This window comes from Stigmatopora argus, chromosome 16 (assembly GCF_051989625.1).
Source record: "Stigmatopora argus isolate UIUO_Sarg chromosome 16, RoL_Sarg_1.0, whole genome shotgun sequence".
NCBI lineage: Eukaryota > Metazoa > Chordata > Actinopteri > Syngnathiformes > Syngnathidae > Stigmatopora > Stigmatopora argus.
In genome coordinates this window covers 8295397-8320087 of record NC_135402.1, presented here as the reverse complement: position 1 = coordinate 8320087, position 24691 = coordinate 8295397, and the positions used below count along the sequence as shown (strand labels likewise).

At 39.5% G+C, this 24691-nt stretch overlaps 1 protein-coding gene across 1 annotated transcript; it reads right to left on the bottom strand.

The window, feature by feature from the left end:
* Positions 1–362: 362 nt before the first annotated feature.
* Positions 363–24539, bottom strand: wdr70 (WD repeat domain 70). The gene is made up of 18 exons (XM_077621932.1): positions 24518–24539; positions 23915–23968; positions 23754–23837; positions 23600–23684; positions 23334–23508; positions 23096–23155; positions 22877–23010; positions 21866–22019; positions 21238–21314; positions 15121–15295; positions 7696–7795; positions 7478–7562; positions 7258–7396; positions 5801–5901; positions 5463–5542; positions 3219–3335; positions 1969–2131; positions 363–856 (listed from the first exon to the last, which is right to left on the bottom strand). Exons 1-18 carry the CDS (start codon positions 24537–24539, stop codon positions 769–771), a joined length of 1893 nt encoding a protein of 630 aa, XP_077478058.1. The 3' UTR covers positions 363–768.
* Between the last annotated feature and the right edge of the window lie 152 nt (positions 24540–24691).

Here is a 24691-nt window from a genome sequence, read left to right as displayed (position 1 = left end):
GGAGTAAAATATCGTGACTCACCATAAGGTGATAGTTGTGGTTGAATGGCACAGCCTTGGCATCTCGACACTTGCATACCAAGTTCCACGTATGCAAAGAGAAGTGGATTTAAGCCAGGCGGCAGGCAGAGGTGACCGAGAACCAGGTGAGGAGCGAGTGCCTGGTAGCAAACAGTGAAAAGTGACAAAAACAGCAACTGGTTGTATGACAATAGTAATCCAAACAAATACACATGTATACATTTAAGTAATAGTATTCATAAGCTGTATAGTCAATATGGCATCATTTAAAACCAGGAAGTGGCAACCACCAGGTGACGTCACATTCTGACCAATTCCAAGTGAATGCATTGCACAACATATGGAAGCATGGTACATATTTTAATAGACGAGAAGAGGGGGATAGCTCGTAAATAAATGATTTACCGACGCTAGCTTTAACGCGAATTGCATGTGGTGATATCACAGTTATAAATCTGCTTTGATTTATAGAGTAAAATATACAGTACAATAAAATGAAAGCATCCATTGTTATTTGACAGAGCTTTCGCATCTGTTTAATGAAAATCTAGAAAACAAAATTTGAATTGAATACACATTCTGGCAAAAACAACAAAAGTGGGAGTTGTGTAGTCCCACAACCATGTATTTTACTTCCAATGACAAATAATAAAATGCAAACCGGACAGTATCTCTTTTCTGGGCCTGGAAGATGTTAAATGGAAGCGACCGTGAGTCCCAAAGAGAGAAGAAGACCCATCCAAAGCGTCAGATTTTACGCTTCTTCCATTCTGGTTCCTTTTCGGCCTCCTCATCCTCCTCAGAGTCCTCAGCAAACACAGGATTGGGCTGTGTCCTACACAATAATGCCATGAGAAAAGGCACGCATAGAATGAAGGCATTTAGAACTCAGACTAAAATTCATTCATATATATTCATACATATACATATACATATATACATATGCATATACACATATACATGTGCATGTGCATATACACATACATATGCATATACACATACGCCTATGCCTATACATATACATATATAGCACACTTTATTCAAACATAGAAAATACAAGCATAGCAAATTTGTAAGCATATTTGCTGTGCAGGGGAGCCTCGGTATATTTCATTCTACTGTTTGACTGTACTACAGAAATATAGTAAAACTATTTGTTCAAACTGTAAATTCACAAATTAAAAAAAGAAGAAAAGAGCCAGGACAACCTAAGGCTAAATGCAAGCCTAAACATTCACATTTAAAGGCTTAATTCCACCAGACGTCTTAAAGGCACAAACCATGTTTGTTTTGCATCTCCGGCTTCTATTTTTACCAGATGCTGCAAGTCAAATTCAACCATCCCATGCAGCATAGCACTTATAGGCTTTAAAACATTTACAATATCATTTATTGATGAAATATTCAAAAATTGAGGTTAGCAAAGCAACAAATGTATTGCTGCTTTAACTTTTTCCAATTTCCACCAGTTGCATTTAGGTAAACCTAAGAGCAATGTTCCAAATAAAATTCCTAAACTGTGTCAAAAGCATGACTCTAAACAAATTTAACAAATTTAATTTTGAGTTACGATAACAAAGCTACATATACCCAAGAGCCAAATTCCTGAGATTGGAAACCTCATTCCATTTTTCTACTCCCACTTTTAAATGTTTCAATATAATATTAAATGGATGGGAATATTCCAACTGGCCAGCTCCGAGCTCACCTGCTTCCGTTAGGACGTGCAAACAAGTGGACGTGCAACCTGGCAGCTTTGTTGCACCGCCGGCAGGCGATAGCCATCTACCGCCTTCCTTCCTGCTCCAACCATTTAAAGCTGTCCATCACTTTTCAATGTGTTTCCGCACCCCCTTGGTGCAACTCTTTTAAACATTTACACGGCACGTAGATGACACGGCTACCCGAGCCTGCATAATGACATGGAACTCTTTTGGTTGCTCTTACTTCTTATAGGCTGGGGCCACCCAGTACGGGTTCTCCGATGCTTCCTTGGCGTGACGCAAGATGGCCTCCCGAGCATTGCTGTCATCCGTCTTATCCAAGGCGATGTTCTTCACGATGAATGACGACAGGGTGCCGCCGTGAGCCGCCACTCTTCCCCCTCGACCTGTGACCAAACCCCGCAGAGTCCTTCATCAGCATAAGTTTAACAACGAGCCACGTGCGGCTCCCGGCCAAAATGAATGCGGCTCTTTACTTCTTATCATATTTTGTATATCCTGTGGCTCTTTGTCTCGGTTCATGTTTCTCTTATTTTTATTCTATCTCACTCAAATTCATCATGGCCCATTATAAACAAATAATAAATTGTTGGAATAATGATTAAAACCTTTTATCATTATTAGTAATATTTAATTAAAATTGGAAGACATCTTTCACATATCTGGTTACAACTTGCAAGGAGCCACACTCATAATGCGCCTTCATTCCTGAGCATTTCTGACGTGCAGTCCCCTCTTCTCTGTATTTAGTTGCACATAACTATGTTTTTTTAAAATAATTTAGCAGATTGGATCTTTTTATGCTGCTTCTGACATAAGGTGTTTGACTCTCACAGTTTAAAATGTTGGCCCTTCTAACTTGTTTGTCACCCCTTCATTAAAGGCCATCCCAACATTTTTTTTCTTATTTTGATGAGGCAAAATTCAATCCTCATATACACAAGTACATGTCTTCTAAAATGCTTTATAGCCCTGGGGGCTCAAAAAATTTACTTTGAAAGATGCCGATTCTCAAATCCTTTGCTTTACCTTCATCAACCTCACAACAGTAACAATGCGCTTTCAAAATGGCTAAAGGCAATAAGAAAGCATACATGACAATCTTGTCAAAAGACTTTAAATACAGCAAAATAATTTCTTTTTTTCCCTCTGATGATGACTAAGTCATTTCCCTGACTCTATTAAATTTGTAGCCATTGTTCAAAGTCACAAAGGCTGTCCGTCAGACAAACAACCAAAAGGTGATACAACGTACTCCAAATATCGTTCAATTATCCATATATTTTCCGATTTCCCGCAACATGGTTTAGAGACGGACTGTATGGAACCTCGGCAAAAGAGCAATGGAAAATGCTCACACGGTCTGACCGTACCATCCGAAACGTTGCAGCGGCAACGCCCCCTAAAACTGTATACTCTCCAGCCTGACCCGCATCAGAACACTTGGTGGAAATGCGGCTAAAGCGATCTCACCTGGTCCCGACACAGGAGGCTCAGGTTTGCGAGATTTCTTGGGATCTAGTCGGTCCTTCTCCAGCTGCTTGCGAGTGCTTCTCTGCCGGGCCTCTCTGAACATTGGCAAGGCGTGAGCTGCCAAGGACAACAAGGCGAGATTAAAGGGACTGACAACACCAAGTATAAATAACTTTCAATTTCATAAACCTCTGATAATGTAGATAATAATGTTTAAACACAATAAATTACTGCTTATGAGTAGCTACTGCTACACACACCGGTAGACATGATGGAATTTCTGAAGTCACGAGTTGAGCAGGTAATCGAGATACTGGAGTTGATTGGCTAAAAAAGTCACGACATTGATAAATAGAAATAATTACATTACATATAACGGACTTAATAACATGAATTTTCTATTGAATTCTGCTCAGGTTCAATGTTTGGGTTCTGAGGGGTAACATAACACAATGTTTAGGTTCTCTTTTCGCACCTTAGTGAGCGTTATCACAATAAAAGCTTCGACAGCACTTAACACCAAGAGTGTGCGCGAGTTACTGAACGACTTGTGTGTTTGTAGCCGGAGGCTCAGTTGAAGTGATTTTCCATGGCTCTTAATTCAGCACCACTGCACATTTAGCAAAAAGGTTAGCGTTAACAGATTACCCTGCTTTTCTCCTCAATGGGCCGTCTAATTTTCCAGCAGCGCGCATTGAGTGCGTCAGTCAGGGCTCCACTTCACTTCACGCCACAATCGCATGACCCAAACAAAATAGATAATTCTGGACAAATTGTCTTGGCCAATGGCTTGGTGTGGGAGCCACATGGCAAGTGATTGATAGAAACGTTGAGGAAAGAGGTTTTGTGTGAGGTCTCGCGGCCGATCACGCCAGAGGAGGCAGGAGAGGCGTTTGACCTTGGTGTGATCGGCGTGCTGGGGTCCACGTGGCTGAAGTGTGGCGAGCTACTCAAGCGCAACTGGACGCTCAATCAGCTAATGCAAGTTGGTGGACGCCGCGTGATTTTCTCCTGGCCATGGACTTAGGCTTTTAAGGACAACTTCAGACAGGGATTTTTATTCCACGCTTTTGTAAAACGTGTTGCCTAAAGCGGCATTAAAATATTAATACAGTGGTACCTCGACATACGAGCACCCCGACATACGAGCATTTCGAGATAAGAGTAAAATTTCGAGCAAATAATTATCTCTAGATACGAGAAAAATTTCGAGATACGAGAAAGCCAGGTGAGAGGCCATTTATCATTGTAGCGCATTGTCTTTTTTTGACGCATCTCTTTGGTGTATAACAGATATCTATGAGCACTGGGCAGAGCGTTGCATTTTTTTCAGTGCTTTTGTTTTCCGTCACTCAGCGCGAATGGCGGAGCGATCGCTAAGAGGAGTATATAGTATTACTTCTCGTTGGCTGCTCATATGAACATCAGGGGCACTGGCTCTCTCCCCCGCAACTCCTCGTGTAATATCTCTGGTCGCAACTCCCTCTTTGTAATGTCTCTGGACGCAACTCCCTCTTTGTATTGTCTCTGCGAGCACTGGGCGTAGCATTGCATTTTTTCAGTGTTTTTTGCCCCCCTTAGCCTGTTAGCTCCCATTGGCGGAGCGATCGCTATTTCAAGACTACTTGTTGGCAAGTGGTCGTGCGTTATCCTATTGTGAGGACATTTGTGTGCATCATTTTCGGAATATTTTGAAGGGAATACAAATTCAAACAACCCTCGATATTGACTGAAAGTCAGTGTGGAGGCGGGGCAAACAGAGCCAACCTGCTCGGGAGAAATGTATAAAAATGTCAAACAAAATTAGAATTAAGTTTAGTGTAAAGTTAGATGAAACTTATTTTGGAGTGTGTCTGCATCGTAATCCAAGTTCATTTAAATTTGTTTATGTTATATTACGATTCACCAGTGCAAAAAGTCTCCCCCGCTCGTTTCTCGAGGTACCACTGTATTACTAAATCACTTCAAAATCACTTTATTAGCGATAAAAAAAATTAACATTTGGTAAACAGATGATGGATTTTACAAAGTGGAGATTAACATCAAGTATGGAGAATAATGCTAATTGCTACTAAAGAAACTAATAACTAGTAGTAGCTCTACTACTCTCCTAGATTCTACTCCAGTAAATAAATATGGAGCAGAAAAAAAAACTATATTTTCTCTGATTTACTCATTATTAATCTTGATGTAAAAGTGGGTTTGTTTGTTTGTTTGTTTGTTTGTTTGTTTGTTTGAACTTACGTGTGATAACATACTCCTGGGTTAACGCTTCAGCGTGCTTCTCCTTGATTTTGCTCTTCACGACGCACAGCTTTGCCCCTCTGGATGGACGAAACATTAATCATTCATACTACATACATGCGGAAAAAGATGGATTTATTAATAACTCTTTGGGTGTCGTTGATAGCAACAGATTTCCAATTCATTTCAACTGGGAGGTGGGCAGCAAATGAAATGACTGAAGTGAAATGAATTTCATAAAGATGAAAATATGGAAAAAGCCACGTGGTTGGACATCTACTATCGTCAGTGGCACTGAAAGAGTTAAATGACATTGTGAGTGTGTTTTTGTGAAATACCTGTGGCTCTTAATGGGGTCGTAATAGACCTTGACTTGTCCGTTTGCGGTTCCCACCATGATCTGGTTGAGCTTGGGGTGCCACAGACAGCGCACCACACTCTGTCATGATTAAAAAAAACACACAGCCAGAGAATGAACACCCCCTGGTTTACTGCATGTTGCACATACTTTCTCCATTTCTGCGGTGTGTGCTGTCATCATACCTTTCCCATGTGTCATTGTGTGTAAGAGCAGTTTGTTGTTGGTGGTGGTGGTGCGAGTGAGGATGAGCCGGGGAGTAAAGCTCCTCCACTTGACTATATTTGGCGGTCGAGAATGAAGAGGCCGAATGCGCTTTGCGTGTGAGGCGCGTGTGTCATATGGCCCGGGGCCAACAGACAAATGTGACCACATTCATTCAGGGAGGTGTGTGTAATGTGCACAAGAGGCTATACACACAGTGGCTAAAGAGTAACCCCACAGGTCGCAAGTGTACATGTTTTACACTTAAAAAGTACTGCGAAACAGCAAAGAGCTGCAACATGGGAGCCTCAAAAGTTCTTGAATGACCCCAGAGATTGTTCAACAAAGCCATCTCTGACATTTCAGCTGTTTGTTTCCACTGTGAGGAACATTAGACATTATTGTTTGTTTATCAAGGCCAGAAGTGGCAGCCCAAAAAAATAATATTAGGGATGCCAAGGCAACGGATGGTGTGATTGGTCAAAGACAACCCATATGACACCACTCAAGAACTTCAATATAAATTTGCAGATTATGTCACTGTAAATCACACTATGCTATAGAGGCGAATTATGTGTAAGGGAGGGTATGCAAAGCACATTTCAATAAGCTAGCTTCATTTTGAAACAAGGAACTGTGGGGTTTGTGCACAGAATATATAAAGTTAGTTGAGATCCTAGTACATTTGACTTTCAGTCTGTACAAGTGCTTCGGATTTTATAAATGATGGATATTAAATTCAAGGTGATACTCTGCTACACATTCTAGGTGAGATTTCTAGGTGCTTGGGATTTAGTACTTCGATGCGTACCAGCAGAGCAAGAGTGGGGGGTAGTCTAGGGTGGTCATGTGCGGGATGGGGGTGGTTAGTCCAGATTCTATGAGGGTTGAAAGCTGCTTAGCGTCCAGCTGTTCAGCTTCCCACCAGGACACAAGCTGAAGGAGTGTCAATCTTACACGCAAACTCATTCATACGAACTCATACATTTTTAGATTTCCACAATGGAGAACCTGAAATGTCTAGAACTGCTGGAAAGTTTTGACTGTTTAAGAGAGCAGTTTCAACGTAACTCCCTCTTGTTGTTGTTTATACAAAAGTGTCTATTGAGAAATTGCAACTAGACAGAATAGCATTTAGAGAGGGGGAAAACACAAATTTGTCTGGAGACCACAAACTTTGAAACGGTAACATGCAACCAGCTAGAAATAACAACACCAATGAGCAGCTCTTACCCCATTCGTGACTTCAATCTCGTAAACCTGCTTAAAGGTCTTTCGGTCAAAGAAGACCAGCTTCCCATTGCCCTCATCTTTTTTCACGGAGGTCCCCGTGACGACAAGCTGATCGTCCGGGCTAAAGCAGCAGTCCGTCCTGCCCGGGTTGAAATTAAACAAATGAAATAGTTGCATTCCATAGTATTGATTTCGTTGGAAGTGATTTCGGATGACTCACATAGCAAAGTAGTTTGTCAGTCCATCAGCCATGTGTAATGGCTTTCTGAAGTTGCGTATATCCCAAATCTTCAACGTGTCATCACCTAGAAAAAAAACAACAACAAAAAAGAGAACTGAAGCCTTTTACAAAAGGTCTTGGTCCCTTCAAGAAGACAACAAGCTGAACATTTTAATCAAAAAAAGCTCGACTCTCTGGTGACAAATTCATCCTCTCACCTCCACGTGAAGCAAGAACGGTACCATCGTAAGAAAAGGAAAGGCGGGAGATGTCGGATCCTGAAGAGTGGGCTTGCCGACAGTGGAACTTTGTGTGAACCTACAATAAGAAAAATCGTATTCAATTAAAGCAGAACATTTCGCCCTGTGCTACATTTATTGTTCCCAGAACATTTGCTGGCTTTCATGTTGTTTACAACAGTAACAATATTTTCTCCTCTCATGTTTATTGTTATCAAAAACAAATGTTGTCATGTATCCTTCCTGCCGTTTGTGAGATTTGAAGTCAGGCTTATTTACACCAAAATTTGCGATAAAGAACACGCAGGAAATTGAGCTCCCAGTTAGGAGCACAGCTTCTCTATTCATTCAGGGAACCAAGTCGGAGAGGAGCAGGAGAGGTTTTAATCCAAATTTAAAGATCCTGCTCGTGGCCCTGAATGCCAGTCATTTACTTAGTCATTTGGACACAAAATTTGAAGTTGCCTTTTTCACAAATTATTGTTTGCATTTTACTAGGCTCACAGAACCATTGAAGGCCCTATGAACTATTATTTGGTATTTGGATCAATTATCTCCACTTTTAACGTTGTTTTACAACTAATCGTGTATTTTGCAATATGGCTGTATATTAAGTCAAACCATATAAAATTTAAAGTACACTTTCCATCAGAATTCCCATGTATTCCTATTGGGACAATGGCACAGGACATGGAAATTAAAGCCAATGAATGAACAGATGAACAGGACTGTACTAAGCACGAGCATTACTTAGTGGGACCATGTTGGCACCCTCAATAGTGAATTGGATTTGATTGGATAACTTTATTCATCCCGTATTCGGGAAATTTCGTTGTCACAGTAGCAAGAGGGTGAGGATGCAGAAAAAGGAAAGGCATTTTAGACATAAACAGATAGGTAATAAGTAAGTTAATAAATAAATACATGAATAAATAAGCGTGTTGCTGAAATACATATATATACACATACATACATATATATACATACATATATATATATATATATATATATATATATATATATATATATATATATATACACATACACATATATACATGTATATATGTGTACATACACATACATATATATAAGCACATATATACATACATACATACACATAGATGTACATGCATGCATACGGTAGGTCTTAACACTCAGCCATTTGTTTTGTTAAAGAGCCTGACAGCTGATGGTTACCTTGTCAAAGTACTTAAATACAAGCACCAAACATTTGAACTGGAGAAGGATATCGATTCTTTGACATTTTATCTAACAGTAATACTCTTTGCTTATTATAATAAACATACTAAATGTCTTGTTGCCACTACATGGATGTAGCACAACTGTGCACAGACTAAGTGGTAGAAAACAAGTGGAAAATAACCTACTTGCACACTACTTGATGAGTCATCTTTATTAACACTATCTGCCACAGTTACCTTTGCAGACACAAGCATGTTGACAACACCCTGTCGCTCAGTGTGCCAATATCTGCAGTTGCAGACTGGAAATATCCAAAAAGGGTCACTAATACACTCCTCTTTTGAACACATACAGTAGGCATAACGTTAGAGTGAAAATAAGTCAAGTCATTGGATTTGTCTCCTTTGACAGAGGATGTTGTCTGTGACTTCTTTCAATCTCAAGTAGATCGATCATTACAAGACATCTGTGAAGCAACTGCCTGGAGTCGTTGGCTCGCTAATACTCGAACAAACATACCCTCGGTTTATACCGTTACAATTTCAATAATTCTAAACGCAAAGCAAATAAATGAGTGAAAAGAGAATGGGGCAACATGGCCTTTTTTGTTTCCAAAATCCGGATAAGGAATTTTAAGTGCGCCGAGTGCCCACGACAGATAAGATAGAGAAGCATAAAGGAACACTAGTGTGGAAAGTGTGAGGTGAAAGACTGATGTGTCCTCATGATACTAGGGGGAATTGAGGTCGTAGCTGACTTGCAAAGTAAATGGAGAGAGGTTAATAAGTGAGACAAAATAGATAACTGTGTCACCTTGAACTGTAGATAACCAGTTTTCTACTTTTTAGAAGCTTGGCCTTGGGCACTTTGTCTCGTCTCTTCAGGGATAATTTGATTCTCCAAGTTATCATTTCACTATTACTGCTGCAAATTCAAATTCATTTAACTTTCTTTTTTTGTTTAATCACTCATTCTCTACTGAGTCTTTTGCATAGTCCACTCTAAAAGATAGGAGGTCAGTTTAACATAAAACGACATTTGCTCATCTCACAACAGGTGCATGGGCAGCAAAAGTAAACTCAATTTAAATTTCATGCATAAGATAGGTTTAAATAGGACTGTTCCTTGATTGAAGTGTTTTATCTCTGTAGTTTTTTTGCTTGATCGCAATTGCTTTTGCAACTGAAATCGTTTTGCAGGCGGTAGGTTTTGAAATTTGGCAACTTGTGACGTCTCAACGTGTCTTTTTATGAAGAAACCTGCACTCCTTGTTTTTGTTCGCTTAGCAATGTGAAAAGCCGTCCGGTTGTTCCAAAATATGCCACATGCCAGCTGCATTTATGCCTATTTTTATTTGATCGTATCAGGCAAGGCTGTAGCAAAAGTTGGATTTTGCGGAATAGCGTTTCCTGTACTTGTGGGTGAAACACAAGGACACTTGAATTCATAATATTTTGCAGGAATCTCAACACTTCAAACTAGAATGGCACACAGCAGAAATATTCCTTATTCTGACTGGGATGATTGAAAATGTGTTTGTGGCAGTAAGAGGGATTAAAGTAAGGTAAAGTGCATACAATAGTGTCAATTTCAATGGAATTTTAAGGTGAAGAATACAAATTATCCATAAGAATGTTAGTGTGAATGGTATTCTATTTAGAGTACATGCCATTTAACTGACTGGTGATCAATCTACGATCTACCCTGTTTGCCCCCACTTAGTCAAGACTTTCCCATTGCTGTGAACATGAATGTGAATGGTCATACATCTTCATGTTCCTTGAATTATTTTTCAACTAAATACGGTTGCTGGGGAAAGGCTGAATGTTTATTTACTATCATGAAAAGCGGCGTAGCTGGATGCCAGAGAGTTTGCTTCCTGTGATAAGCTAAATAGTCGGCTCATGAAACCGAACTCCCGTGTAAGCCGCTTGGCACTGTGTGACAACCTCTGAGAACCGTGTCCTTCTCCCTCTAGTCCGACTTCGTGCCGGAGGAACCAGTGTGTCAGTGCAGTGACATGTTGCAACTAAAAACTTGTACACGGACATTATTTGAAAATACAAACACTGCTAATGTACTTCTGATCTTATTTTGTCATAATAGGGCTGTTTCTTTTAGCAATTGTAAAGACGTGACATAAAAAAAGATCAGTAAGATTATGCATAACCATGAGTAGGGGTCTATGGTAGGTGCTTGTGAGTCTTTTTATTTTATTTTTACATTTTAATGGTTCTGAATTAAATAAATGTAATAAACCGTGTGTATCGGCGATCCAGATGGAAAAGGTTTACAGAGATGTCTTGAAATAGAAGTGACTTGACTTGAGTTTTTTCAAGATATGAGTTGTCCCTAAACCAGTGCTACCTTTAGATATGCACAAAATTTAACATGCAAGTACTATTCATACAGCCATGACCAATTCACATCAGTAGATGGTCAGTTTCAGTTGGTGATCATAATGTGCCATTATATTTGGCCTGTCAATTGCCATTAAACACCACAGACAAAGAACAAGGAGTAATCTAATGGGTATAATCCTATTTCAAGCTTTACATTTTTAGCGTATGTAGGATATATATGATATATTACTATTATCCAGAGCATCATTGTTTAGGACAATTTTTAAAACATATTAAAAACGGAATTTGGTGTGTTTTGGGAGATCCTCTTTTTAATTCATGCTATGAAACTAAATTATAAATGATAAAAATCAAGCAATTATTTAGAACTCTAAAAGTAAGAAAATCAAGTGTGAAAGAATTTTTGTCACATCTTAACACGTTGAACTAAAGTGTTGATAAATCAAGGAGGGAACATTGAGTCGGGTTTCATCAGTGATACCAGTCAATCGCAGGGACCAGCTGTTCTCGCCAAGTTATTAGGGTATCATTAAATGAATACCTCCCCCACACACCACCAGTGCCCCCCCCCACCCACCATCACCCACAACAAAACCTTTACAAGCCTGCATCGCATTCAAAGACGACCACTGTGCAGCCAGTAATGACATCTCACGCTGACCTTTGTTACTTTGTGGGGATCAAATGGCCAAAGCGTGGCTGGGAACAGCTGCTCAGATCTTTCATGCAAGTCAACAAGTAGTGATAGTGGGGCAGTATACACTGTTTGAGCATCACGCTGCGCACATAATCTGACAAGCGTGTTCGTCACCGTTACTGCATAAGTGACACGCCTAGCAAAAAAAAAAAAAAACTAACACGCTTTCTGCATTGGAAAACATGAGATGTCCTTTAAGCAGAGTGATTTGTTTGTTACCAGGGGTCGGGTACTTTCCAAGTTAAATATTCAACAGTAGACGCCAAGTGTTAATGTATCGGCAGCCGCCGCAAGCCCACAACTTTTTTATTAGCTTCCCCCAAAAAATATTTAATGAAAGCAAGATCCTCCACTTATTTTAAAGCTCACGACACACGTTTATGATGAAGCAATCTTAAATAAAATTGGTTTATTGAGTGGGTTTTTTTGTTTTGTTTAACACACTTTGGTTCGTGTTTGAAGGGTAGGCACAAGTGCTTTTCCGTAGATTTGTGGAAGAAAAGAAAGACTGAGTTATGAGCTATGAATGCACACCCATCTGTGGAACGTTGTCGTTTTAGCGCTCAATGGTGAACTTAAAAGAAACAATCTTAAAACAGCCTCAGGTATCTAGAGACATGCCTTTCACACACACACACAAATTAATAAATTAAAAACACTTCCGCACGGCTACAACTGAATGAGATTTGTACCAAAAACGGGTTTCCTTAATTGCTGTTAGCATTGAATGAAATGTAAATATTTCTCGTTTTCTCAGATACAATATGACGAAGGGACAGACATTGTTTAAAGCCTAAACATCAGCTACTGTCACCTTTGGTAGCTCGGTGGTGCAGGTTGCATTATTTACATAGATGGTTAAGGTTCCTGGACTGCTTTATTTAGGTCTCCTGCTGGTTGGGTTTGGATATTTAATCATGCCAGAAGAATATACGTTCACATGGCCAATGTGGGAAATTAAATGTGGAGATAATGTTTTTTGGTTTCTCTGTGACCTATAAAAGTTCTCTCCCTGATTAGATTTACCACGACATAAAGCTACCTTGACACATATGAACTACTACTTTCCTTCAAGCTGGAAATAATCCACTCAATTGTGGTATCTTTAAGATGTTCTCTGAAAGGGCAAAAACATGCTTGAAATACAAGTTTTTCAGAGAAAAATGTACTGCAATTTCTCTTTGAAAACAAGCGATTGCACCATTATGTCATCCAACCTAGCTCTGTCAGTGTGCTTCTCAAGCCATCAATGACCTCATAACATTCCACCAATCTCTGGAGTAATGTTTTGGACACAAGACCTTCCTTCACCCTCCATGCATCAAACATCACAAAAGCTTTCTCTTTGAATTAGTCTGACCCGATTAGGGGCGAGCGATCACTTGCCTAAAAGTTCACCTGGAGGACTGACTCGATTGTCTGATGTAGGATTAATCAAAAGGCATGTCATCCCCAATATAGCAGATCCGGATCAAGACGGTGTACATGATGATCGCGATTGATCTGCCCCACATAGTCTGGACATGAGTAACACAGGAGATAGACAGACAGACGGGGGAGTGCAGCACCAGTAAAAAATACAAGGTCTCCTCCTTTTTAGGCTTGTGGCAGAATTTAAGTAAGGTTCCTGATTAGGGCAGAGGGCACAGGCAAAAATTCTTGAGCCATTCAGACACGGGTAGGCTCCATTGGTCAGGGAACAGACATGACTATTGTGAGCTGCAATGGGACGGATGCTAAATATTTATTTTAGACAAGGAGCAGTCGTAAATTTTGAGCGACTTTAATCCAATCTCTCAGGAGTGTGCAGCTTCGAGCAGTACGGGAGTGGAAAGAAACGTCACAATGGTGACTGGTGAAAGCACAGCCACGACGAAGCCACAGCGAAAAATAGTACTGCAAATTGTTCGTCTAGTTATCTGATTACAAAATTGACTATTGAATGAGGATTCATGTCCCCTACTTACTATTTGACTAATCTGGATTAACCCGTCACTTTAATCGAGCCGTTACGGCTCACTATCTGCAGCTTAACGGTCACCGTTCTAGAAATAACAGAAAGAAATAACAGAATGGGGCCCACCTCATCCATAAGGGGTTCTGTTAATGTGAAGGCTAAGAAGAGGCAAAAACAATAGAAAATGCTCTAAATATCAAGGTACCGTATTTTCACGACTATAAGGCGCACTTAAAAGTATTACCTTTTCTCCAAAATAGACAGGGCGCCTTATAATCCAGTGTGCTTTATAAATGGATTTTTTTTTAAATGTGTCATTCATTGAGGGTGCGCCTTATAATGTGGTGCGCCTTATAGTCGTGAAAATACGGTAATTTGTTTAAGACACAGATCTTAATAAGAATCAAGTGTATTTGTGACGACTAAGGGCAAACTCCAGGATTTGAAAATGAATCTGCAGAAGTATTTGAAAGCCCTTTAGTACCCGACATTGACACTGGAGGCTGGCTTCGAAACAGAGCAATCTCCCATAAACCATCGTAATTCCCAGCAGTATAAAAAAAGATTTGCCATCACTCCCCTTTAGACGCATCACAAAGTCCCCCCTCAGACACTATGATTTGTCGATCAATACCAAGCAGAGTGGAAATCCAATTAAAAACCACAGGAGACCAGACTAAATTGCCATGTATCTTGCACATGGCCAAAGTCAGGCTAGCTTTCCAGGCGTGCTGATAACCGAGATCAACGTAAATATAAATATAGTTATGTCTTTAATCTTAATCTTAAAATTCCCCAAATTGAAAAGTATACAGTAATACCTCGCCACTTTGCAGACCGACTATCGCAGATTCCCCAGATCGCAACTTGGATCCGTCAAATATATATGAAAAGTTTATAGTGTAGGAACAATAATATAAACATGCAATGGGGAACATAAATCCACATAATATTAAATAGACACCATAAAATAACTGTCCCTAGATTGTGGTTATTCGCCTATTGCGGCAGTTCTCGGAACCTATTAACCGCGATAGACAAGGTATTACTGTAAATAAATTTGACTCGTCTTTTTTTCTTGGAATCTATCCGTGCGATGTCCAACTAAATGTTTTATGCCAGGTCAATAACTGAATGTTTAGAAGCAGATGCAAGGAAGTTAACGGGAATGTTTTAAGACTTACACTTAAGTTTCTGTCCCAGATCTGGATAGTCCCATCCTGGCAGCCAGCCGCTATGAGCTTCCCGTCACGACTATAGGTGCAGCATGTGGGTGTGACCTTCTTCCCTTGGACAGAACGAGGCTTGAAGACACACTTGTGGTTCTTTTCCGAATTTACGTCCCAAGTCCGCACAGTTCTGCAGAAAGGAAAGAGGAATTTCACTGATCTTCAGCAAAGATGCATTAATCAAGTTGTAATAAAGATATATTTCCAAACAGTGTTCCTCAACTGGAGTATAAATAACTGTCATTTTGGCTTATCTCTTGAAATATATGAAAAAAAAGATCTTTAAAAATATAATAGGTCTCCTTTTGAAGCACTGTTATGTGCCAAGCTATGGTCAGTCTACATTTCTACCACGTTTAATCGATTCAAGCAGCTAGGAGCAAATGAAAGGTAAAGTAAAAAATATCACAGGTCTACATTATGAGTTTACAAAGACTAAACAAGGAACAAGAATCCAAATGTGTCTGCGACCTACTGCATGCTCTAGTGAACACAGAGACTTTTTGGGTCATGGGGTCGTGCCGAGGTGTGTAAATAACAAAATTCCTCCTCTACTGCTGCCTACAACGTCGCAGATGCGCACTCTCAAAGCCGTGTTTGGACTAAGCCTAACATTGTGACACAAATGCCAAGCTCAAGACTTATTGCGTGAGTAAGAGCTGGCAAGGGTCAAAGAAAACTCTGTTTGATCTGTTGTCATGTTTGAATCAATCCAAAGCAAAAAGAATTAACAAGGCAAACTACAACAGCACTCAGACTTCCACCAAGATGGAACAATCCTAAACATGCCCCTCTAGAGTTGAATGAAAAACACTGGTGAGAATGGGAATATGTGAACGCCAACCCTGAGTGTTACGCTAATGAATAATGTATGACACACAATGTGGTTGTTATAATGTATGTGTATGACAGATTCAGTGCATTTTATAGGTACATCTTAGACGATTCTACATCATTTCATGAAATTTATTGCCTGCTGTTAAGACCATGTACAGCAAGGGTGTCAAACTCGGGTTCGTTCGATGGCCGCAATAACATCAACTTGATTTCATGTGGGCCGGACCATTTTAGATATAATATTTAGATTTTTTATTATTATTGGATGAAAAACAAGTTTGCCTGCTGCTCATATTATGATTTTTACATTGAACTAAATATTAATGTCGGTACAAAGAAAAAGACAGCCGTTTTCCTTTCCAAAGAACATTACAGTTGATATCATAGACTGAAAAATGATTAACACGATCAGTCTTCACATTAATGACACTAAAAAACACAAGTTATTCAAAGTAACCTAAGCAAATGTTTTCATAATTTAAACTGATACTCTTTAGCATTTTGTCAGGTCACACTATTCATAAATAGATTCATAGATTATTAAAACAAATTAGATGCATGGAGCTTGAGATATTTTGCACGTTTTCTAGCATCGATGTGAATACGAAACTCCATAGCAGATTTTTGAGTTGGAAAAAGAACAACTACTACCCCGTCTTTAGACGACTCTCAGTCTCTCCATATCTTTATTTCAATCTGCTCAGTAACCAATTCTTTTTAAGTGTATGTCAGAGTGAGGCCTCTTTTCACTCCAAGAATGTGGCTTGTTATGGAAAAGTAACACCAACTCATATGTAGTACGGAAGCCAACAAAAACATTTTGGTCGCGCTCTTCATCTTTGCACCGTTGTTTTCCCTTCAGTCAGCAGTCCCCCATCCCCTTAACACAAAGGCTTAAGTGAAAGTAATAGAACCAGGACTATACATCTCCAGTCATGCATAGACACTTAATGAGTAGGACCAGCAGTTCACACGACAGACAACTCTCCCGTTGGTATCTCAGATTTTATCTGTCCATAGGGTTACAGGGATCGAGTAAAAAATAAAAACTGGGAAAACCCCTGGTGATGGCACCCATCATGTTAGCTGGCGTCCATTTGCTCCTTGCTTTTCACTTTTAGGGATGCTGTCATGACAACCGCTGTTTTCCTACTAAGCCCGCACAATATACCGTTTGAACATCGCCATGTGCAATTGTTTTTTGTTTGTCTTTGTTTTTTTTAAACACGCAAACTTTTGTTTTTGCTTCATAAAAGCCTCCTGGATCCCTTTTATATGGAGCAATCTCCATCCTTTACAGATGAACTCCCTTAGCCTGGATTAAACTGTATTATATAAATACACTGCGGTCGAGGTGAGTCAACCCAAACAGAGCTATTCGAGTCATCTGGAGAAAATGTTTCAATATTTTATATCTCAATGTATGGCAAATCTCCCAAAAGTTAGAATGTCAGTTTTTTCCTATAACATAGCACCCTAATTTGCACCAACTTTACTGCGTGCATCTTTGATTGATTACCAAAACCAGACAGTCAACGATTCAGTCACAGCTTAGGACAAATTCAGGCATGGAGGCTGTGGTATGTGTATGTTCTTGGGTGGGACATGGAAAACTAGCCACATATAAAGAGCCATCGTCTAAGACACTCTGTTAATGACCCAGTCGTGGCGAATTGAATCGCCCTGACATATAGTTACGCATTTTGCTGTGTCTAACCTGAATTTGAAAACCTCAATCACACAAAATAAATTTCAAAGAAAGAACAAAACAAACAGAAAAAGAAACCACTAATAACACATTATTTACAATTAAAGTAATATGTTCAGAATGCTGGTGATTTGTTGAAATCCATCTGTGACCTTGTAAGCGTGCCAGAATGAGAGGAATCCTAAGGAACGTTCTAATAATTGTGTGTTTATGTGTGTGAATGTGTGTGCGTGGCATGTGGATTCAATTAGTCAGTGGTGCTGGTCATTTGTCCTCACTTACTCCCTCTGTGTATGTTTAACTACAGACCAAAAATATAACATTAAAGACCTATTCGCATGGGATTATCCTGGAATACAGTACATAGCATCAGTCACACATCACATTCGTCTCGGGGCCGTCAGACACATGCATTGTCTACAGCACATTTGTCAAAGTGGCGGCCCAGAGGCCAAATCTGGCCCGCCGCATCATTTTGTGTGGCCCGGGAAAGCAAATCATGAGTGCCGACTTTCTGTTTTAGGATCAAATTAAAATGAAGAGTATATTAAATTTCCTGATTTCCCCCTTTTAAATCAATAATTGTAATTTTTTAATCTTTTTTTTTTGTGTTTTTAGTTCAAAAATCATTTTGTAAAATATAAAAATATGTAAAAAAAAAAAAAAAGCTAAAATAAACATTGTTTTAGATCTATAAAAAACTGAATATTCAGGGCTTTTAATCCATTTATAAAAAAAATCTAAATATTATATCTAAAATGTTCCGGCCCACATGAAATCGAGTTGACGTTAACACGGCCCGCGAACCAATCCGAGTCTGACACCCCTGGTCTACAGGTTGCGAATGGAGGGGCTTTGTCGAGACATTTAAGAGTTTATTGACGTTTAACCCAAGATCTTGAATGAGATCAGTGGTGTATGGAAACATCCACCATGCATATAAACCATTGGCGGTGTATCCCATTGCATGTAAACTATTGTTCCTTCCCTGCCGCCAAAAATAAGGCTTGTTGGCAATACCCTTTCATTTACTTTACTGAACTTGCGACAATCAAACAAATATGTTATCAAAAGTTCCTGTCTAGCACCAGTTCTCTTGCTTTCTTAAATTCGCACATTGATATTCACAGGCTTGCATCGCGATTTATTAATTAACAGTAAAATTAATATGCCATTCACCTTCAGCTATTTATGGTGGCAGTCTTTTTTGTTGTATTCTTACAATTCATATAAAAAGGATTTAAATGATGGTATGGTTTTGGAGCTCCAAAATCACATCCATATTGACTGACTTGTGAGTGTAAAAGACCTTTTGAATCTTTATGTGAACCCTGGCCTCATGTGAAGACCAGTTCAATGTATTGACTTGAAATACAATCACTGCCACCTGCAATCACAGCCCCCTTCCCAAGAAAAATGGTACGTGCTGGTGAATTTGGAGTGCAGCTGCCATGAATGAGAGTCAGCAGAACTTGAAGTTTAATTAAAAGGGTTTGGGCAGTCCAGTGATCAGGCTAAAAAAAGCTGTTCACATAACTAACAAAAGATGGTCTAACAGAGAAGAAAGATAGAAGGACAAATGTATGACGTCTATAGAAGGTTTTTTTGCAAACACCCGCTGGTACAGTTGACCAACTGGGGTCCATTGAAAAAGGCCTATTGATGATGACCATAGGCAAGATCATGCATTCTATAACAACATTGTATATTGTCATAAAAGGAATTATTTCCCATCAAAGTGCAGTATGGGTGTTCCGGGGAGTATTGTATGGGTGTTCCGGGCTGATATAAAACAAGCTTCAATTTTACTTTGTTTAAAAAGAGACCCCCCGACAGTTTTCAGGTGTCTCTGACAATCCACTCATGGAGGCAGTATATCACTATACGTATATAAATACTCTTTGCCAGACATCTCCCTGGAACTCCAGAGATCAAATTACAGCAGTACCTTGACCTAAAAGTTAGAAGGACTAGTCTTAGTTAAAGTGAACTACAGTACCAGAAGCACTTAGACTAATAATAGAAAATTCTTATTTGAAAAACTAAAAATATAATAGACAATTCACCATTTTGTGTTTAAAATAAATTCTATGAATATTGCTAGCGTAGTAGCATTAGATTCAAATCCGAATCCAGTGTTCTGTCAGATTTTATCTACCTTGGCACCTCAAAACTGCTGTGTCATTAATCCCAGCGAGTTGTATCTGTAATTTAAAATAACATTTTGATTTCATTTCAGTTCATTCACAACCTGTCAGATAATGCTCCCAGTTTTGAAAGCATGAATAAAACCTGCTCTCATGGGACATGGATAAATCATCAAAGTTGCTAAGATCGTGCCATTCTTTTATACCGGAGTTCACTTCTAACAATTGCCGAAAAACTCAATATTTTGAAATGCGTTTGTCAAAACTGAACTAGTGATGAGTTACTAAAGATCTTTACAACACCACATGAGTCTATCAACCATCAACTACCAACCAGGGCGCCACCTGCAATTGTTCTTCTGCATGCAAGCTTCATTTATGTGGACTGGTGCTAATGCGCCAGGGGAGGATTTCCATTGCCTGTGCAAGAGCTAAACAAGCACAGGCACATCTGGGATGGTTGTCCCTCTGGTAAAACATCAGGCTGCGGTTGCCAGTCATGTTTTTAATTAATTACCACCGCGGTGGTGGGAGTCTACACTGCTGGTCACACTCGCTCATTGCTGAGTCCATGCAAAAAGTCTTAAGGGAAGACTTTATGTAAGACTGCTTTTTTTTAAATCATGAACTTCTGCACTCAGTTTGGCATTTGCAAAATTGAGCAACCTGCACATAGTATCAAAACACCTGAACATTGCTTTAAAAAATTGGTTAAAAAAATAATAATAATAAAAAGCTATTTTGACAGCGATGTGTTCATGTTCTATATAATGCAACGCATGAGTATTTCTTTCAAAAAGCATATTCTGGATAAGAGGACTCCCTGCTGGTAGCAAAGAAAAGTGTCCCTCATGCGTGCACTGTGTGGCAGCCAGTTAAGCTTGGTTTGGAAAGAAGAAAAAAAACTCTGGGACCAAAAAAGGCCTTAAAAAAGGGAAACTAAACTCCAAGTACAATAGGGTAAATAAAACGGTGGCTGAAATAATCAAAAAATGAAAACCACATATTTCTCAGATCTCTGATAGCAGAAGAAAATTGGTACATAAAATGACACTTCAGCCACATTCAGTTATACCCACATATGGAAATAAAATATACTCTGATAGACCCAAATACAAGTATAAAAAAGCAAACTAGCTTCATACTCGACAAGTGTATTGGCTTAACAATTGATTGGGTAAAACTGTTCTAAAAATGGCTGCCTGTGGAAAATTTCGTCCACTTATAATGCCTTAATAATGCCCAATATTTTATTTTCTGCTCAATTACACATTTGTAAAATGAAATTCATCTATTTTTCAATTTGTTAATCAAAATTCTTTGTCTATGTTGTCTACATAGAGTAGATAGCATGGTGGGCTTTGGGTCGAGGTCACTCACCCGTCATTAGAGCACGTCATGAACTCCTCTTTCATTTTGGGATGCCAGCAGCCGTCGTTGAGCATAGCAGTGTGGCCCTGAAAATAACAGGCATTAAGGGGAGGGAACTAAAGAAAAACACACTGCAAGGGAATAGAGCCCCTTTCAGACATGTGCTAAATTTCAATAATTACCCCTTATTTACCTGTGTCGCACTTAGGGCTGAAAGCAATTTCACTACTGTGAAATTTAGTCAAATGTTCCAAACTTTTCTTAGCAGCTTTATGTCTTGGGATGGAGGAGGTTATGTGAGGTGATTTAGCTATCACTCCTAGTCTGTATTTCCTCATTTTAGGAAAAAAAAATAACATGACCGCCTACAGTGCCCCATTTTCAGGTTGGGCTGGTACCGTGCTTCCCTGTCAGATCCGGTCAGTGGGCGCTATCCTGCTCAAAATAAAATACCGTATAAAGAAAGTGTATTTTAGGGGGACTAAATTTGTTTGATGTTTCGTAACTTGGATTGTTTTTTGTATCTTGGAACAAAAAAAATCCTGTCCAAGTGTTTTGTAACCTGAATATTTTGTATGTAAAAGCATTCCTAAGTAGAGAAACCACTGCATTTTGTTTGTTTAATCCAAAGTTGTACCTTAGTGTTGACCATATCGACGATGTACTGGTCTCCCTTGATGCATTCCATCTTGTTGAAGCCGTCACGGTCCAAAACTTTGGCCTGGGCATTTCCCGACACGACCAAGATGCGGTCCCCAGTGATGCTGTACTGCAACGCTCGGATCTGATGACTTCAAGGGACAATAGAAGCAGCATCAAATGGTTAGCATAGCAGCAGGAAAAAAACTTTTGATGTTTTTTCATTTTTATAAGAATAATATTTTTTAGATTTTATTTCATGGCCTTTTATCGCCTTTCCCAAAATTGCACGCATGAGCGCACCAGTGCATGCAAGCTGAGTCCGCACCACTTAACCCGGCTGACATGAGCAATTTAGGTCACTATGAAATAGCATTAACACAGCAGGATGTGGACGGAGAATCAACATAGTAGCCGTACGGCGTCAAAAAAGTTCAAAGCGGAAATTAAATTGAGCCTCACATGCTAAATCTTTCAGTCTGAAACATCTGCGGAGTAGCAAGCACGAAAACTCCCGGGGAGAGATAGATGTAAGCAATCTAAATGTTGCGTACGGGTAAAAATCAAGAAAGGCCTGCTCAGCTTTGAAAGAAACAAATACCATTGGACCTTTGCTATTTTTTATAGCTGTGAATCACAGTGTAAACACGCAAACAAATAGCCACAACCATCTGCTTGTAAGATAAACAAATGTGTGTGTGTGTTGAGCTTGGGGCAATGGCAGATGCATTTAAAGGAGCAATATGCAAACCTAGTGGTCAAAAATTGTTACTGCAACCAGGGCACAACATCCTTTCCCCTTTGGGTTGCCAAATAAGTGCTCCGCAATGGAGAATCATGCTGTGTTATCGCACCACTGTTACATTTCAATCAGAAAAGACAGAGGCTAACAAACTACAAAACCAGTATTAAGCATTAAGAGCTTATATTTGTTAAAAATAACAATAGTAATAACTTTAACTTTGAGCACTGTAAAATGTTTAACCCACAACCGGTAACATGGACTCACCAGTCGCACGGCTGAATAGTGCGGAAAGAATTTAGAGCTCTGTCCATGCCGGCAAAATCCCAGAAACGTACGTCAAAGTCATAGCCGCCCGTCACTAGACGGGCCCCTGACGGATCCAAGGCCATAGCAGACACCTGAGCATAGAGAAGTAGTTAAATTGTTTTAAAAAAAAAAAAGGAGGCCATGAGAAGAAAAAGGCTGGAAGAAGGCGGCAGTTACCACTTTGGTGCCATGCACCAGGGTGATCTCATGAGAGTCTGGAATCTTCTTGACAGGATTCTAAGGCAGGAAAGATAACGTAGATTGATTGTATTTATTTTTATTAAAATGTCTTTTTGCAAACTACTTCAAGAACCTTCAGAGAAATAAAAATAAAGAGTATTACAAGTATTTACACGCTGGCTTCCATTAACAGCGATCAAATGATCCCAGGTGAGTGTGTGCATTTATGACATACGTCGTCGTCGTCTTCGTCTTCTTCATCGTCTTCACTGTCGCTCTGTGTGGCTTCATAATCAAAAGGAACTGGGGGGCCCACCAGATCATGGTCCTCCTCCTGGTTTGAGTCTTTTCGAGGTGGCATAGGGCCAACAAGTTCTGAATCTGAACTGCTGCTGTCCACGTCCTCTTTTCTGAAAATGAATACAGTAAGAAACACCCAGAATTTCTCAGAGTCTGCATGTCAAATTGTAGAAATGTCTGTACACAATAAAAATTGGATACCTAGAGGCTTTTTTTTCTGTGTCTTTTTGTACAGGGGCATGTGATGAGCATTCCCCTGATGCTCCCATTTCCTTCTGCCTGACATCTGAACAGAAACAAACAATTTTGACATAAAACACAAGATTTAAAAAAAGTGTTTGGGTTAATAATTCACCTAACGTATGACGACTTCTCTCGATGGCTGTACGCCGGGTTTCTTCAAAAATAGAGCCCAAATCAAATGTGCGCGCCTTCTTTCCTGGAGGCGACAAATTTGAAAATTTTCTGACAGAACATAAATGATTATTATGCACTTTTTGATAGTGTTATAGATACCAAAGCCAGAGAATCCCATAACTGAAGAGATGTCTCCATCGGTGTCCATGTTACCTGGGAATCAGCATTTTAAATTACATTTCAAAGAGTCATTCACACTTTAAGAGAGCATATTTAAAAATCCCTTAGGTATTTGTGTTACCAATGCATGTACACCAATACCATCGTGTAAGTAACATGATATTTATTGTAACACTGTAGTTGGCGTGACATAGTTTACTATTCATGATGGTTTCTCGGGGTACCCTCCTACCGCTAGTCAGCTCGGATAGGCTGCAGCACCCCCGCAAGTAGAGCCAAGTATAGATCTACACTTTTTAAAATCTCTCAACTTTGCTTCGCTTTGGTTTTTAATTTGTCGGTATCACCCCGAATCTTTTCTTATTATTTCATCCATGTTCGAGTTATGACTTAATAGGAAGAAAATGACTTGTTTTGAGGGAGGAAAACAAGGGCTAAGGCATCAGAACATGAGCCACAATTTAAGAGACGCAATTTTCCTTGAAGAGAGTAGAAATGGCGGAAGAAGGCATACACGACTTCACAACGATAATAATTAATGATAACTAAATAACTCCCCCAAAAACCCACAAAACAGAGTACCTTCAGTACTGCTTGTATCCATATTGTACGGCAGAAGTGATTCTTCTACTTCTTGTTGTACAGCCTTCTTCTTCTTTGGATTTAATAGCGCATAGATATCATATATATAAAGTTAGATGCACAATGCGCGCTGTGAGTCAGTGGCAACTGACGTTCTGTGTGGATATGTACATG